At 33.8% G+C, this 15799-nt stretch overlaps 2 protein-coding genes across 12 annotated transcripts in view; one reads left to right on the top strand and one right to left on the bottom strand.

Moving 5' to 3' along the window:
* Positions 1-11913, bottom strand: part of ELP4 (elongator acetyltransferase complex subunit 4) — a 249056-nt gene extending 237143 nt beyond the window's left edge. For both annotated transcript variants that reach the window (XM_081265001.1, XM_081265002.1), the window contains exons 1-2: positions 11675-11913; positions 5786-5821 (exon numbers count right to left, since the gene is read on the bottom strand). In XM_081265001.1, the coding sequence (XP_081121127.1) occupies positions 5786-5821; positions 11675-11897 (259 nt within the window). In that variant the 5' untranslated portion in view covers positions 11898-11913. The remainder of the gene's footprint in view (positions 1-5785; positions 5822-11674) is intronic.
* Positions 11914-12048: 135 nt separating this feature from the next.
* Positions 12049-15799, top strand: part of IMMP1L (inner mitochondrial membrane peptidase subunit 1) — a 71261-nt gene continuing 67510 nt past the window's right edge. For 2 of the 10 annotated variants that reach the window (XM_081282074.1, XM_081282073.1), the window contains exons 1-2: positions 12076-12104; positions 13066-13187. The gene's annotated coding sequence lies outside the window, so the exon portion shown is untranslated. Of the gene's footprint in view, positions 12164-13065; positions 13188-15799 lie in introns of all 10 variants that reach the window. The other 8 variants (XM_081282078.1, XM_081282079.1, XM_081282075.1 and 5 more) reach the window with 8 other exon arrangements.

Below are 15799 nucleotides of genomic sequence, written 5' to 3'. Positions count from 1 at the left end.
GGACTGTAAGAGGATGAGAACAGATAAGGCTATGGTGATACTGAATCAGCAGTGTCAGACTGGTACAATTTAAGGAGATTGGAACTTACGTTAAGATAAGTGAAGAGCACAGAAAGTAAGTCCAAATATATCATGATAAGATTTTCATATTAGTTCATTCTGGCAACAGTATGATAAGGGGCTGAAGCAAAGGAAATACTAGACACAGGGAAAACTTAAGAAAATGTTACAATAATTTCAATGAGACATACATATATGATTATAATACCACAAAACCTGCTCTTCTGTATAACAATATGCTTACTAAAGAAAGAGAAAAATAATTTCAGTGAAAGTTGTTTATTATGACCCAAATTAGGGTAGTAGTAATAAGTATGGAGGAAAATGGAGACTTACACAATAAAGTAAATTGATGAATGATTAAAGGTAAAAACCATTAGCATTTAATGATTACTGGATATTTACAGTGTTAAAAATAAACACACCACTCCTATCTCTGGCACTATCACTTGGTAGGTACAAAAATCCAGGGATCACAGTAAAAGCAATAGATTTAGAAAAATAGGGTAGAATTTGGAGATAGGGTAAAGTTGTGAGTTCAGCATTAATTTTGAGATGCCTATAATGTATTCAATAGGAAATGCTGAATATGGAATTGCATATGCCCTTTGCCTTTCTCTATGAATCTTATCTAGAGATAGTGATAAATTTTATTCCCTGGTCATTTAGTTATGACAGGGACTGAGACCACTCAGGGAGAGTATGAAGCACTAGAAGAAGGAACAGGATACCAGTATTTTAAGTAAAGTGCAAGGAGTCTTTTAAAACATAAACAGAGCCAGGCGTGGTAGTACTCCGTATAATCCCAGAGACTCAGGAGGTTGAAGCAGGAAGACTGCAAGTTCAAGGCCAGCCTCAGCAACTTGGTGAGGCCCTAAGCATCTGGTTTCAAAATTTAAAAAAGGGGTGGGTGGTTGAGGATATAGCTTGTGGTAAAGTGCCCTGGGCTCAAACCCTAGTATCCCTCCCCTACAGCCAAAATAAGCAGTAGAGTAGAAGAAAAATCAGAACAAAATGTTAAAATGAAATTCAAAGAAAGGGAGTGCTTCATGGGGTGATTATTTGCTCCAAACCAAGAAGGAAATGGGCTGAAAAGGATCTGATGAATTTAGCAATGAGAAAGTCATTTATATCTGACTATGATGTTTTCAGTGAAATGGAGCTACCTAAAGTAAACTGAAGAATGATTAAAATATGAAAACATATATGTATACACTATATAAGAGGCTTGACTAAGAAAGGGAAGAGGAAAAGCAAAATCAGGGAAAAGTGGGGTTAAGTGGGAAGAACTCTGGTGAGGTCTTTTGACCATTGGAGACATGTTTTTGAAGGGGACTTTAGCTCTTCCTCTTCCTGTCTTTCACTGTTCACCATTGATTAAATTTAAACCTATTCCACACCTCTTACATTTGCATAAACATCTACATGTTATATATGTATTGTGTGCAGTTATTCCATGTGCAACCAACATCCAGTTTAATTTCATAAAAGGTACAATTAAGATTTTATTGCATAATAGTGTGCAACACATTGTAGAAACTTAACTAAAGGTAAGGTGGTTTTACTAAAGAACTGCTCTGGTAGAAGGATATCCTATTTCAGTTCTTTAACAAAGTTGTACAGTACTACTGCAAGATAAATTAAGAATATAAAATATTAATATAGTTTAGAGATTGGTAAGCTTTTTAAAGAAATATCAGAAAATAAATGTTAGGCTTGTGGAACAACCATAGTCTCTTGCAACTGCTTAACCTTGCCCTTAAAGCATGAAAACAGCCATAGAAATGTTTGAATGAACAAGTATGCCTGTATTCCAACAGATTTTATTTATAGAGATAGTGGCCAGCCAGCAGTCTGTAGTTTGACAATTTCAGCATAATAAAATACTCAAAATTTATTACATAATGTAGAAAAAAATATAGCTCAGCAATTTTAAAAGGGATGAAGCAAATTGATAAGAAAATGTCATATCCTATGAGAGAGAACCTGAAAGTGCTTAGTGTTTACTATCATACAAAAAATAATAAAAATTACGATTATTGTCATATTCCAGTAGTGTCCGTTGTGATAGTTCCTTTTTCATTGTGAATTTTAGTAATTTGAGTTTTCTCTTTCTCTTTGTTAGCTTGACTAAGGGTTTATAAATTTTACTGATTTTTTTTTTTTCAAAGAACCAACTTTTTATTTTGTCGGTTTTTTGGATTGTTTCTCTTGTTTGAATTTCATTGCTTTCAGCTCTGATTTTAATTATCTCCTGTCTTCTACTGTTTTTGGTGTTGTTTTTTTCTTCTTTTTTCAAGGGCTTTCAGATATAATGCTATGAAAAAAGTGTGGTGGACATGTTCTAAGGTGATCCCCATGATTCCTGCTTCCTAGTATTCATGTCTTTGTGTACCCCTGGTGCAATAGAAACTGTGACTTGCCTCTAACCAAGAGCAAAGGTGATGGGATGCCACTTCTGTTACTAAGATATCTTGCTAAGAGATACTCTTCCTTGCTGGTTTTGATGAAATAAGAAGCCATCATGTGAGCTACCCTAAGGGAGGACAGTCTGGTTGACAGGCAGCAAGGAAATGAATATTGTTAACAACCATGTGAGCCCAGAAGCAAGATTCATTCCTTGCCAAGCCTTCAGATGAGAACCTAGCCCTGGATAACACCTTGACTCCAGGCTTATGAAGGACTCAGCTAAGCTGTGTGTAGACTCCTGAGACACAGAAATTATAAGATGACAAATTTGTGTTGATTTAAGCTAATAAATGTGTTCAAATATTGTTAGGAATAGATAACATACAAAAAGCCCATCAAGAGAACAGCCTTAGCTTATAATGGTTTGACTTGATGGGTATATTTATTGGATGTAAGTTGAGCCATTTGTAACTAATTTTCCAACAGCACATCATTTACTGCTATTTCTAGAAGTAAAATTAAGTAACTAATATGATAAAAACAATATATTCGTAAATGTCACACAACTTGCATAATTAATGACAACTTCTATTAAACCTGTTTGATGGTCCATATCTCCACAAATGGATGAAGATCTTTGATTTGCCATCACTTTACTTTTGGTACTTTTAATTTACCTATGTAGCAGACTATCAGAAAGCAAATTCAATATAAAATATCTCAAAGCCAATTTCACTATTAAAGAATTAAACATTTTTAAGAAATGTCTATTTTTCCATAATTTACTTCTCAGAGAATGGTCTTTCATTTTTTTTTTTTGAGAGAGAGAGAGAGAGAGAGAGAGAGAGAGAGAGAGAGAGAGAATTTTTAATATTTATTTGTTAGTTTTCTGCGGACACAACATCTTTGTTTTTATGTGGTGCTGAGGATTGAACCCGGGCCGCATGCATGCCAGGCGAGCGCGCTACCACTTGAGCCACATCCCAGCCCTGAGAATGGTCTTTCATATATTCACATTTATTTATTTTGAAATATTTCTAAGGTATAAAGTAGACTTTTTCTGGTTTTCTGGTAGTGTTCACTAGATCTAGTTTCCATGGTACATTGCTACTGAAATTGTAAATATACTATTCTGAAAGGTCACAAATAAACTGAGGTATATACTTACATATATAACTGCCTTGGTAAATAAATAATCTACTTCATGAGAAAATGGTTAAAAAGGTGGAAAATTATAATGAAAACTTAATACAGGTAAACTTTATGCTTTAATTTTCTCTTACTTCTGGAATAAAAATAGTTTTTCAGTGATGAGAAACATAGCAGTGCTCTAGGATCCTAACCACTGACCTTAAATTCCCATATTTAGCCTGTGTTTTATAACTGTTCTTCCATTTCTGAAGGCAGATTTATTTATAGTATAAGTCATATTGACTTGGGAACAGAGGAGAGTGAAGAGCCTAGCAAATGGGACACCGAATCTGCTAATTTAATCTATATATTAAAATGTGTGATAATATACAGTGTTGTGAAGTGTGAGATGAGAGTTATCTGGTATTCCAAGAGCCACACGAAAGTTAATGATTAACTGAAAACAGGAACAAAATTATTAAATAGTATGATTTCAGAAAGTTAATTTATTATATTTTATAGTCTCACCATGTTGAGTATGTCAAATTAAATTTGGAATACTATATTCAGTTCTGGATATGATTAAAGAGACACTGTCAGTCTAGGAGGCCCATCAAAAGAACAGTGAGGAGAATAAGGAGTGTGAAAACAAAATTTCACAAAATCCAAGGAAAGAAATGGTGTCTATTTAGAGAAGATCTGAGGTGATGAAATAGCTATTTTCAAATATTTTAAGTGTGTATTGTATTTTAAGTGTGGATTATTTTATATTATATCAGAGTATGAAACTAGGAAGAATAAATATGTTTCAGGTAAATAGATTAAATATCAATAAGGTGCTTTGATCATGTAACTACCAAGGTTTATTTCACTTCCAAGATTCTATGATCAATACTGAAAAGTAAGGAAACAGGATTATATATTTAAATGAGAATTCTCATCACTTGAAGCATGAAAAAAATTACAATTAGTTTGTCAGCTTTCTTTCAATAGAAGATAATGATGATAAAATCTGTGATATATACCATATCCGTGATATCCATATACGTGTGTGTACATAAACATATACATTCAATGATCTCACCCTAAATACTGAGATTCTTCAAATAATTAATTGACTCTAAAATGGGATACAACACACTATGAAGATTTTTTTTTTTTTTTTTTTTTTTTTTGGTACTGGGGATTGAACTCCAGGATACTTGGCTACTGAGCCACATCCCCAGCCCTATCTGTTTTTTATTTTTTATTTTATTATTTTTTTGATTTTATTATTTTTTTAAAATACAAGACAGCAGTGGAATGCATTACAATTCTTATTACACATATAGAACACAATTTTTCGTATTTCTGTATATAAAGTATGTTCATGGCAATTTATGCCTTTATACATGTACTTTGTTTTTGTTCTTTGCATTACAATTCTTAATACATATATATACCACAATTTTTCATCTCTGTTTGTATATAAAGTATCTTGACACTCAATTCAAGTCTTCATACATGTACTTTGTATAATGATAACTATCACATTCCACCATCCTTGCTAATTCCCTGCCCCCTCTTTTTCCCTCCCACCCCTCTTCTCTATCTAGATCTAATCTAATCCTCCCAAGCTCTCCCTCCCTACCCCACTATGAGTCAACTTCCTTATATCAGAGAAAACATTAGGCATTTTTTTTTGCAATTGGCTAACTTAGCATTATCTTCTCCAATGCCATCCATTTACCTACAAATGCCATAATTTTGTTCTTTTTTAATGCTGAGTAAAATTTCACTGTGTAGATATGCCACATTTTTTTTTATCCCCAGCCCTATTTTGTATTTTATTTAGGGACAGGGTCTCACTGAGTTGTTTAGCACCTCGCTGTTGCTGAGTTTGGCTTTGAACTCATGATTCTCCTGCCTCAACCTCCTGAGCCATTGGGATTACAGGTGTGTATTACCATACATGGCAACTGGAAAGATTTTTAAGTTACATTTTCAGATATACTTGCCTAGTTCATTTCAAGTTCAGATCAACACTAAATTTAAATTAGAATTTAAGGCATTTTCTCTGTAATTCACCTTAACTTCTGTAGAATTAATACTTTAAATATTTAATTTCAGAATGAGAAAAACCATAAAAACCATGACACACAACAGAAAACTGATGAGTAGAGCAAAGCATGTATTTTATACTAACCAATCAGAAGAACCGTTCCAACAGCTAAACCTCCACCTGGAAATGAAATAAACCACGAAGAAAATTAATCTACTGTTTGCATTATCTTTAGCATAAAAGTTAGGCTTTTATATATAGGACAGGTACTTCAATAACTTTAAAACTGCAGTTGTGAACAATATTTTTAATTACCTTTGCAATAGTTTGCTAAAGGTACTATTATGAAATAATTACATATTACATGTAATTATATACCACACATTACAATTATTTTCATAAAATACCGTACTAGCCTCCTTTCTCTTGCAATAGAACCATGCGGCTTTCGACATAACTGGTTAAGCACTCCAAAAATGTTATATTTAGCAATTGCTATTAAATTAACTCAATAGCAAAGACCCAAATGTGCACAGTAACGTAACTACTACAGAAGAACAACATAGAAAAGAAAGGCTATTATAATGGAAATTTGAATTTAATATTTATCCTCAAATTTAGTAAGTCTTGAAGAAAATTGATAATTAAAACTAATTACTAAAAATATGAACAACATATACACATTCTTGACATGCTTTAAATATATTTAGAATTTAAAATTCACAGTATTTTTACCATTTCAAACAGAAAATGACAAATCGCAAAATACATTTCAATATTACCAGAACTTTTTTTTACATATCAAATCAAGAATACACAACTCAAACAGTGAATCATTTAAAATCATTTTAAGTTTTGGAAAACTAAAAGTATACCAAAAATTTGAGATAGTTCAATACTTTGTTCTTTGATTTGTAAAATATAGTATTTATGATTAATATCTCAGATGTGATCAAATTAACTTTAAAGTTAAAAATATGAATGTTAAAGAAGAGAAATATATTTAAAGTAAAATTTAAAAAGAAATTCTTCAAAATTGTTGGGCAAGAGAAGACAATATTATTAGTTTTTTGTGTATATGTATGTGCACAAAACTGTGAAAGAAACATTTAGAATACCAATAAAACACTTTCCCTGAAAAAATTCTGTAGTGGAAGACATCATGTAGAAAAACTTAACTTGACATCTGGTAACATAGGTATACCCAAAATAAAATGAAATGTGGTTTATGCAGACTGAATTACACTTGAAATAAATTTTAAAACAATATGTAGAACATTTCATATTGTGAGAGAAGAAAAATTTAAAAAATTAGTACATTTACATATTTTAAGTTTAAGTGAATTTATTATAGAACTGAGTATATATTTTAATTTCACATCTAGGCACATTTCTTTATTATACCTTTAAAAGCTACACCAGACTAAGGAACTGTTCGGATGAAAATATTCACCTGAAATGCATGTGATGATAGCATTCATAAAGTATCAGAGCAAAAGGGTTTGCTTTTACAAAAGATTGGACTGAATAATTTCAGAGTTTGTGGCACATAGAGATCACTACTAACATTTTAAACATTTTACATTATTTTTCAATTGCTTACTTTCCTACCTTTTATTTGGGAAAATAAACATTTAATTTCCCTAAAGCCATTTTGTATAAGTTTAAGAAGATGAAATAAACAACAGAAATTGCAGTATCTAGGCTAGGGTAGGTAATATTTAAAAGTTCGCTGCCTTTCTTAATCTATTTCCTTAACCTGTTTAGTTTTTTTTATATAACCTCCACTGAAACAGGACTTTTGAACATTCAAGGTAGGATGATAAGTTTCCTAATTAAATGAGGTAACACAAAGGACAGGTGTGTCTCCCAGAGAGGTATTCAATACAAGCCACCCTTGCCATTCTGGTAATTAATTTCAGATTAAAGATACCACTAAAAGTTCATTGTTATTTGATATATGGTGATCTCTATAATAGTAATAATTACTAAGAATACGTCTCAATAATGAACTGGTTAAGTATAACATTATACAAACCTGACTAATCTAGGAAAATTATTTTCTGTAAAAAAACAATCCAAATGATCCTCTGTTCCTGAGTTTTCAGGAAAACAACACTCAAAAATCTCATAGTCATAAAAATTGTCATGTTTAGAAAAATTGAACATTACTTAAGATAACATAAAAATGGGACCTATCAAATGACTTTTTATCAGCCAAAATAATATCTTATCAGGACTTCCCTTATAAAAAGGCAAGTTTTCTTTTTTCCAAATGAGTTCTATTATGTATATTCATTCACTTGATTCAAATTTAAATTGGGTCTAGTAAGAGTAGGTCACTTTGAAAGCTGGTCATTGGGAAAGTTGTAACTTAAAATGAATTTAAAATAAAATTAATTTAAAACTTTGAAAATCAAGCTTATGGTTTTTAAAATAGAAAAAAAGATCTTGTGCTTTTGTTCTAACTCTAATGGGGAGAAGTTAATGATTTCAGTACTATTTTAAAGGGAGCAAAATAAATTCCACATACCACCCCAAACAAATTTCTAATTAAACTATAAAATTGGATAAATGAGGTCAAATTAATACACTAGAATATGGACCAGAGTGATATTTCAAAGTCAGAAGTGACAATACTTTATCCCAGTATTTTCCTCCATATAAAGAAATAATTTTGCTTAAAATTATAGAAGGACGATTTTGGGAAAATGCAACTTAAAAATTAGTTCATATCTTTTCTTTAGTCCACATTAATATCCTTAGGTACTTAAATCCATGCCACATCTCACATTTAAGTTGAAGTTATTTTGTTAGCATGTCTACCTTTTCTTTCCTAAGAGTTATGAAACATCCTGATGACAGGTGATGACACAGTTATTGTCTGAGCAATATGGGAATCAAAATAAAGCTATTAACAGTGTTAATATTCTGTAGACTAAATCACATGAAACAGTTTTACCTAGTAATACAAAGGAAAGCTGTCTATATCAATTTCTAAAACATTACAACCAGGATTATGCTAAATATATAGTCTACACTCAAGGCATATTATTCCACACTACGATTAAGATATAGTAAAGGAAAGATCACTTTTTGAAATTGGTGCTGAAAATAGAAACTGTCATAACAGGCTTCTTCCAAAGAACTCTCCTTGGATTATTATTTACCTCGAATCCCTACCTGCCATTTTCTTGACTGTCAATTTAATAAATTTGAACAAAAGAGTGGTAAGCTAGCCAAACCCACAATCACCATTCCTCAAGCATCTTCCGGGTTACACATACTTTACTTGCTATAATCTTTCATTGGAAATTCTTAGAAGAGAAATGGAGCTCTATCTAACCCAGACCGTTTTATTTTCTGAAATATATGTGTGCTATTTATATAGTGTCCTTAAATAACAACATAAATGTCCTGAAAGGGAGAGGTTGAGAAATTGGATTAAGAAGTCTAAGAACTTAAAAATTTTAAGTGTTACCAACTTGAGAAACAAACCCAAATTTGACAATAAAGTGTCAGAACAAAAACAATATGATGACTAACAAACATTCAATTAGCCTGTGTGATGCCTTTCAAGTGTATCATGCATCTATACTTAAAATTACAATGATGTCATAGGGGCTGTAGTAAAATGTCCTTTCACTACGTGATTGTTCTAAGATAGTATTTACTCGTTACACAGTAGTTACACAATATATTTAGGCAGCAATCACAATGTCACAGTACAGTCTCATCTTTCTGATAACATCCTACTACCATTACATTTTATTACAATATGGCCATTAAATTAGTTTTGTCATAATCTGAGTAAAATACTATATTAGAATAAAAATATAGTTTAAATTGCTTATACTTGTGTGTATACATATTAGTAGCCAAATATCTCACTTTCCAAATCATATAAAATAAATCTGAAATGTTTGCTCTCAGGACCACACAAAACAGAAAATCAAAATACAAAAATGTCATTAATAAACTAACAATAGAAATACTTCTAGAGAAATTATTATTACAAATGTAGTATTCCTATTATCCCAACTGTTCAACTTCTGTGCATTTTGAGAATGAATTGCATCAATGTAAAATATATTTGAAAATATCCAAAAACTTATACAGTTTCAATCATCCTAATGAACATGAATTTTTGCATAAGCTTGTATTTTAGCATAAGCTTGAATCCTAGGGTTCTCCACACCACAAACAAATCTGGAATTTTAAAAAATTACTGTTCAAGTTTATATTTTTGTAGAAACACATGTGGAAGGTACTTTGAGTTCTCTTTTTTGGTGGGTGCTTGAAGACTATAATTAAATCACTGTTAGATTCAATGAATGGTCAAAATTCCTTGAAAACAAGTCCTCAAAAATATGAGATAGATATTAATTCAGAACACTACATTTGAACCCTACAGATCAGCTCACATTGTCGCAAGTTATGTGACTGTTTATATTACTCCTAAATTTGCTTTTAGAAGTAACACCTAACTCCATCATATGTGTTTCACAATCTCTTGTATGTTTTTTCCTGACAAATTATTTTTCTTTTAACAAAAAATTTATGAAGAAACTACTAAGTTCCAGGAAATTTGCTAGGTACATTTTGTTACTTTAATGAGGAATTGAAGGCATGATGCCACATCTGTGGCCTTTTTATTTGGAGAGTAATAGTCATCAAGTGAATGAAACTGCAAATTTCCATTGAATTAAAAAATATACATATAAAATGACTAGGAATAGCTTTGAAGCTTTAAGTTCAAATATAGGAGGCCACCAAGTGAGGCTCACAGGGAGAAAATGTGAAATGAATAGTTGCTAACTATATATTTTGAATTATTTCTTTTTGAGTACCATTGAAACTAAAGAGGACAATAGGCTTGAAACAATTAAGTGAAAATACTTAAATTTATATAGAAATACTTGGGATCCAGTTAGTACTCAAAATAACAGAATCGAGAAGCCATACTCTTTTTCATAAGTTGCTTGTCTTGTTATGTTTCTGCACTAAATGTTTGAAAAGCTTACCTTGCGGGGTGAAGGGGAGGGGCGGATTATGGAAAATGTCAAGTAGCAAGATAAGCAAATGCAGGGGCAATATATTACAATACTGCACCAGATATAGCAGACACATACAATGAAAGCAGTAATGAAGTATAAACAGACCAATTTTAACAAGGCAGCATTCAGACAGAAATTAATCAATAAACTTTATTAACACAGTATATACGTCCTACCAGGCTAATGTGGTCAACACTTTCAACATAACACTTATTAAACAAGCATACTCTTCAGTAGGCTTTTCATGAAAACTTCCATAAATTATAAAGGAAAGTCTAGGAAACTGGACTTCTTCCCGTTAAGATGTGCATTAAATTAAAACCTACCCGTTGGTATTTAGCAGCAACCAACTCTGGGAAGCAAAATGTATATAGAAAAAAAAAGTTTTAAAAATGCACATATTTAATGCAAATAGGAATTGAACCATCAAATTACAAAAGATGGCTTTAACTACTGAGTCAACATACATCTTTCATATACAGTCTTTTAAAAGCCAACCTGGTTTAAGATTTAAGGAAATAAGCAGCCTGGTGGTGAATGAGTGGGAAATACATTTTTCAGCATTTTTGAATAAAGCTCTTCTCTCACAAGGATAAAAACTTTGTACTTCAGTGCGAGCAGTGAGCTACTTGAGGTTGGCAGAGAGAGGGGTGTACTCACATACCATGAGGGAATCCTAGCTGAAAGCCTAACCATTTTCCATATAGTAAAGCTTCTCTTTCACTAGGAAGCCTGTAGGGATCCCATCTTAATCTGCGAATGGGCTAATGGACAGAAGGCAAGAAGAGAGTAGGGGATTAAAACGGGTTTGGTTAACAGCAGAAATCTTACATCCCTTCCTCCCCTCCCTCAAGCCAGGCTCTCCTTTCCACGTCTCTGAGGGGGAACACTTGAGGGCGGGGATCAAGGTGGCTCTCCCGACAGGCCCCCTCCCTAAGTTTTCCCTCCGGTGAGCCCGCATCCGTTCTGAACCGACCTAAGAGCTGGTCCAGGGCGGGGAGCCCGGTTGATACCAGCAGTTGTCCATTCCGCAACGACGGTCGCGTGCCGGCAATAGACACCAATCGAGGGCCGCTGCTCTCAGTCCCACCGGCTTTAGGACCCCTCCTCTGGAAACTGGTGATGTTGCTCTTTCGGGCTGCCTCTGCCACAGACTTGGTTCTCGCCGCGCCCGAGCCGCAGGTTGCCTCTGCCGCCATCTTGGAGGCTCGTGCGCTGACCCAATAGGAGCCCTGGGAACTCAGGCAGCCGGCCTGTCAGAGTCAGCGCCTAACTCCCGCCTCTTCGCTCCGACCGTCGCTCCTGTAGCCAGTAAGACTGAGAGGTCCCTCACGAGCCAACCAATCGCAAGGCGTATTGCTGAAAAGTGCGCAGACGTAAGGACGGAGGACTTCTGCCGGACCCAGGTGAGAAAGGCCCACCTGAGTCTTGGGTGAGGGTCTCCCCGGGTTCTTTGGGGCCAGAGGTGGGTAATGTCGTTCTCCTTTCTTCTGGTATTCCTTGCTTTCATTCACGTTGAGTTAAAGAAAAGATTGGTGAAGCAAGAAGCCCTAAGGGTTTAATCAAGCCACTGATTAAGCTGGAGTTTACGTCTACCTTTCTCGATAGTAAAAAGGGGAGATATTTCTCCCCACCACCACCCTTTCTCTTCTGATTTCTAAAGGAAGATCCGTTCCGTTCCTCATGAGGCTTTTTTCTTAATGATTGTCTTATCTCGAAAGGATTGTAACTGTTAACGAGTTGCTTGCTGACCGTCTGGGGTTAGTTCTTTAGTACTTAGTAATAGTCGGTTTGGATGTTTGACTTTAGAGTGAAAAACTCTTGAACTTTGAGACGATTTTGTTTTCCTCTGTCTGATAAAATATACATCTTTGAGAAGTGCCCGCGAGAAGCTTTTGTTATTTTTAATTAGTGCTTCTGGAAATCTTGGAGCGTCTTTCTATAAGCGGTGTGAATGACAAGTGTTACTCTGACAACCTTGTTCACACATTTAATTGTGGTTTGCTGTTATAAAGCAGCTGCAGATAATAGAAAATACTTCAGTTCTCTTTAAAAAAAACCCTGATATTAGATGTGTAGTTCTAGTAATTTGTGATCTCTAGTAATTTGTGAATCTTTCTTATTACAGTGTAAATTTTATATGTAAAAAAACCATGTAATTTAGAGCTATGTCTTGGATTTAATTTTTTTTTAATTTTCAAATCAGATGTGGGGGTTGGGAGTGGGTGTTTTTAAAAGGCATTCATGATTGACAGATGGCCAAACTTTAAAAAGAACTCCAAAATCACACCTGTACCACTGGTTACTCTTAATTCTGACCAATGATCTATGATAACTTTTATGTGTTTTCTTTTACTTTGTTTTGAGGGTCAAGGATCTCTAACAAGTTGTCCAGGCTGACCTCCAGCTCTTGGGCTTAAGTGATTCTCCTGCCCTCAGCCTCCTAAGTAGATGGGACTTCAGGCTCTTACCACTTCATCTGACCAATGGTACCTTTTAAATACATCCAAACTTCACGGAAATACTTGCCTTTGAATTGTTTACATCTGGATGACCTGTTGAAACTTTTTTGCTCATTTTATTTGATAAATTGAATTTAGTATTGCTAAATAGGGACTGAAGTTTTTCATTTGCAGGATTTTTTTTTTGTCTTTTCTTTTTTTTAAATAACCAGATTTAGAGGGAAAAAAAAACCTCCTGGTGTTTAACATTATATTAAATCAGAAAGCTTTGATCACAGATGCTTTTATTTCAAAACTTTCACCAGTACAGATGTTTAGTCTAAATTTCTCAGTCACTGAATGATTACTGTCTGCTTAAACCTAATCTTGTCATTCCATACTATAGTGATAAGAATGGTCTCATTTTGGGATGGGGTGGGGTTAAGATTGAATCATAGACACAGCATCACTCTTAAAAAGAACATATTAAGTAGTTTGTGCTAATTTTGTGCTGTAGTATATAAGCAATAGGGAAACCAAAAGAAAAGTGACAAAGCATTCCACTATCAAATAAACACTTGAGTATTTTTGATAATCTGAAAACTTTGAAATACTACAGATAATTTTATAGGCTTCTTTACTATACAGTCTTTTGATTCCTATTGTATTTTCTTTTGGGGGGGAACTCAGTGGCGCTTGACTACTGATCCACATCCCCAGTTCTGTTTTATATTTTATTTAGAGACAGGTTCTCACTGAGTTGATTAGCACTTCGCTTTTTGGTGAGGCTGGCTTTGAACTCTCAATCCTCCTGCCTCAGTCTCCTGAGCCACTGGGATTACAGGAATATGCTCCCAGACCAGCTCCAATAGTATTTTCTTAATCTTCTAGTTGTCTTAAGGTAACAAGTGGTGTTTTGTTTGTCTCATTACTAGCATGGAAGAATTATTTTCAATCTTTGACTATAATTTGGGAAGCATGTCATACATACGTATCAAGGCAGTCAAGAAATTAGGACATATATGTGGTATAATAGTATTATAGAAAAATTTTGATTTAATCTGTCTTCTTTTTAAAACTAACAAAAACTTCACTTCCAAATAATCTCATGTACTTGAATTTGTCATAGATGTTAAAATTTAATATAAAGCATTGGAATAAATAGAGAAGAGTTAAAAAGGTATGCCATTAATCAAACAATTATTTATTCAGTACATACTGAATTTGAGGGCGTGTGCTAAGCGCTTAGGTTGCAGGAAAAAATAATTTAGTCTCTGCTCTATTTGAGTTTACATTTGGGGGAGATATATGGGTAAACAGTAAGTGTTATGAAGAACAGATTGGGCTGTCTAACTCAACCTGACAGAAGGGAGCTTTAGTAAATTTCTCATGAGGAGGAAGCTTAGTCTGAGTTTTGAAGGGTATAAAGAAGATATAAGCATTAAAGAGAATGGGAGCCATTACTGAAAATTGGATGAATGTTTCTTCATTAAGTCTGTTTTCATACTACTGTGGGATTATTACTCATGGTCTGTATAGGTGTTCTGAGGACTTTGGAGAAGTTAGGCAAAGTTCTGATGGATTTTTTTTTTTTTTTAAATTGTGGATTTATTTTTCCTTAAAGAATAATAGGGACTGGGAATCATTTAAAAAAATATAAAACAAAAATGACATCATCATTCTCTTTGATCATTATGGTATGGCTAAATGTGTCTTTTAAAAATGAGTGTCTACAAGTGTGATTGGGATTTAAGCGATTACTCCAGAGGGTAGAGTTGACATGAATAGGGAAAGTTGAGGGGAGGAATCAAAGGTAACCCATATGTTTTGCCTAGTGCAGCTTTGTGAGTTATGGAAGACAGAAAAAAGGAGGAGGAGCAAAATTTTGTAGTTGTGATGTTGGTTGTTTTAGGTGAAGAGATCATAAATTGGGTTTTTAATTCTGTTTTGAACATGTTTATTTTAGGTACCAATGGAGTATCCAAATGTGGATGTCTAGTATTTAGTAGATTATGTGTTTATCATTTAGATAAATGATAGAGATTTGAAATTATTAAGTACATGGTGATGATTTATCACAAGGCATAAGATACCAAGAAAATTTGTGTGTGTGTGTGTGTGTGTGTGTGTGTGTGTGTGTATGTATGTGTATGTATTTGGTTGTGAAAATGAATCACAAACTTTGAGGAATATCAATATTTAAAAGATGGGTAGAGAAAAAGTAAAATAGGGATTGGAAAGTTCATTTGATTTAATATTATGGTTTATTTTATGAGTATTAAAGGCTGATTTTTCTGGAATAGCAAACTTAAAAGTCAAATAATTGTATTGAGAAGTGAATGGAAAGTGATGTTTAATATAGCATAATAATAGATTATTTTAGGCCAGGCTTGGTGGTGTATCCCTGTAATCCCAGTGGCATGGGATCATGGGTTCAAAGCCAGCCTCAGCAATGGCAAGGCACTAAGCAACTCGGTGAGACCTATCTCTAAATAAAATACTGAATAGGCCTGGAGATGTGGCTCAGTGGTCAAGTGAGTGCCCTTGAGTTCAATCTCTGGTACCCCCCACAACCCCCCCCCCCAAAGAAAAACCCAATAGATTATTTTACATTTGAGAAAGCTTTGCTGTGAAGTAGAACAGAGGAAGATGGTAAAGGT

The sequence above is a fragment of the Spermophilus citellus genome (assembly GCF_964194105.1).
Source record: "Spermophilus citellus genome assembly, chromosome: 2".
Taxonomy (NCBI): domain Eukaryota; kingdom Metazoa; phylum Chordata; class Mammalia; order Rodentia; family Sciuridae; genus Spermophilus; species Spermophilus citellus.
This window is presented reverse-complemented; position numbering and strand designations above follow the sequence as displayed.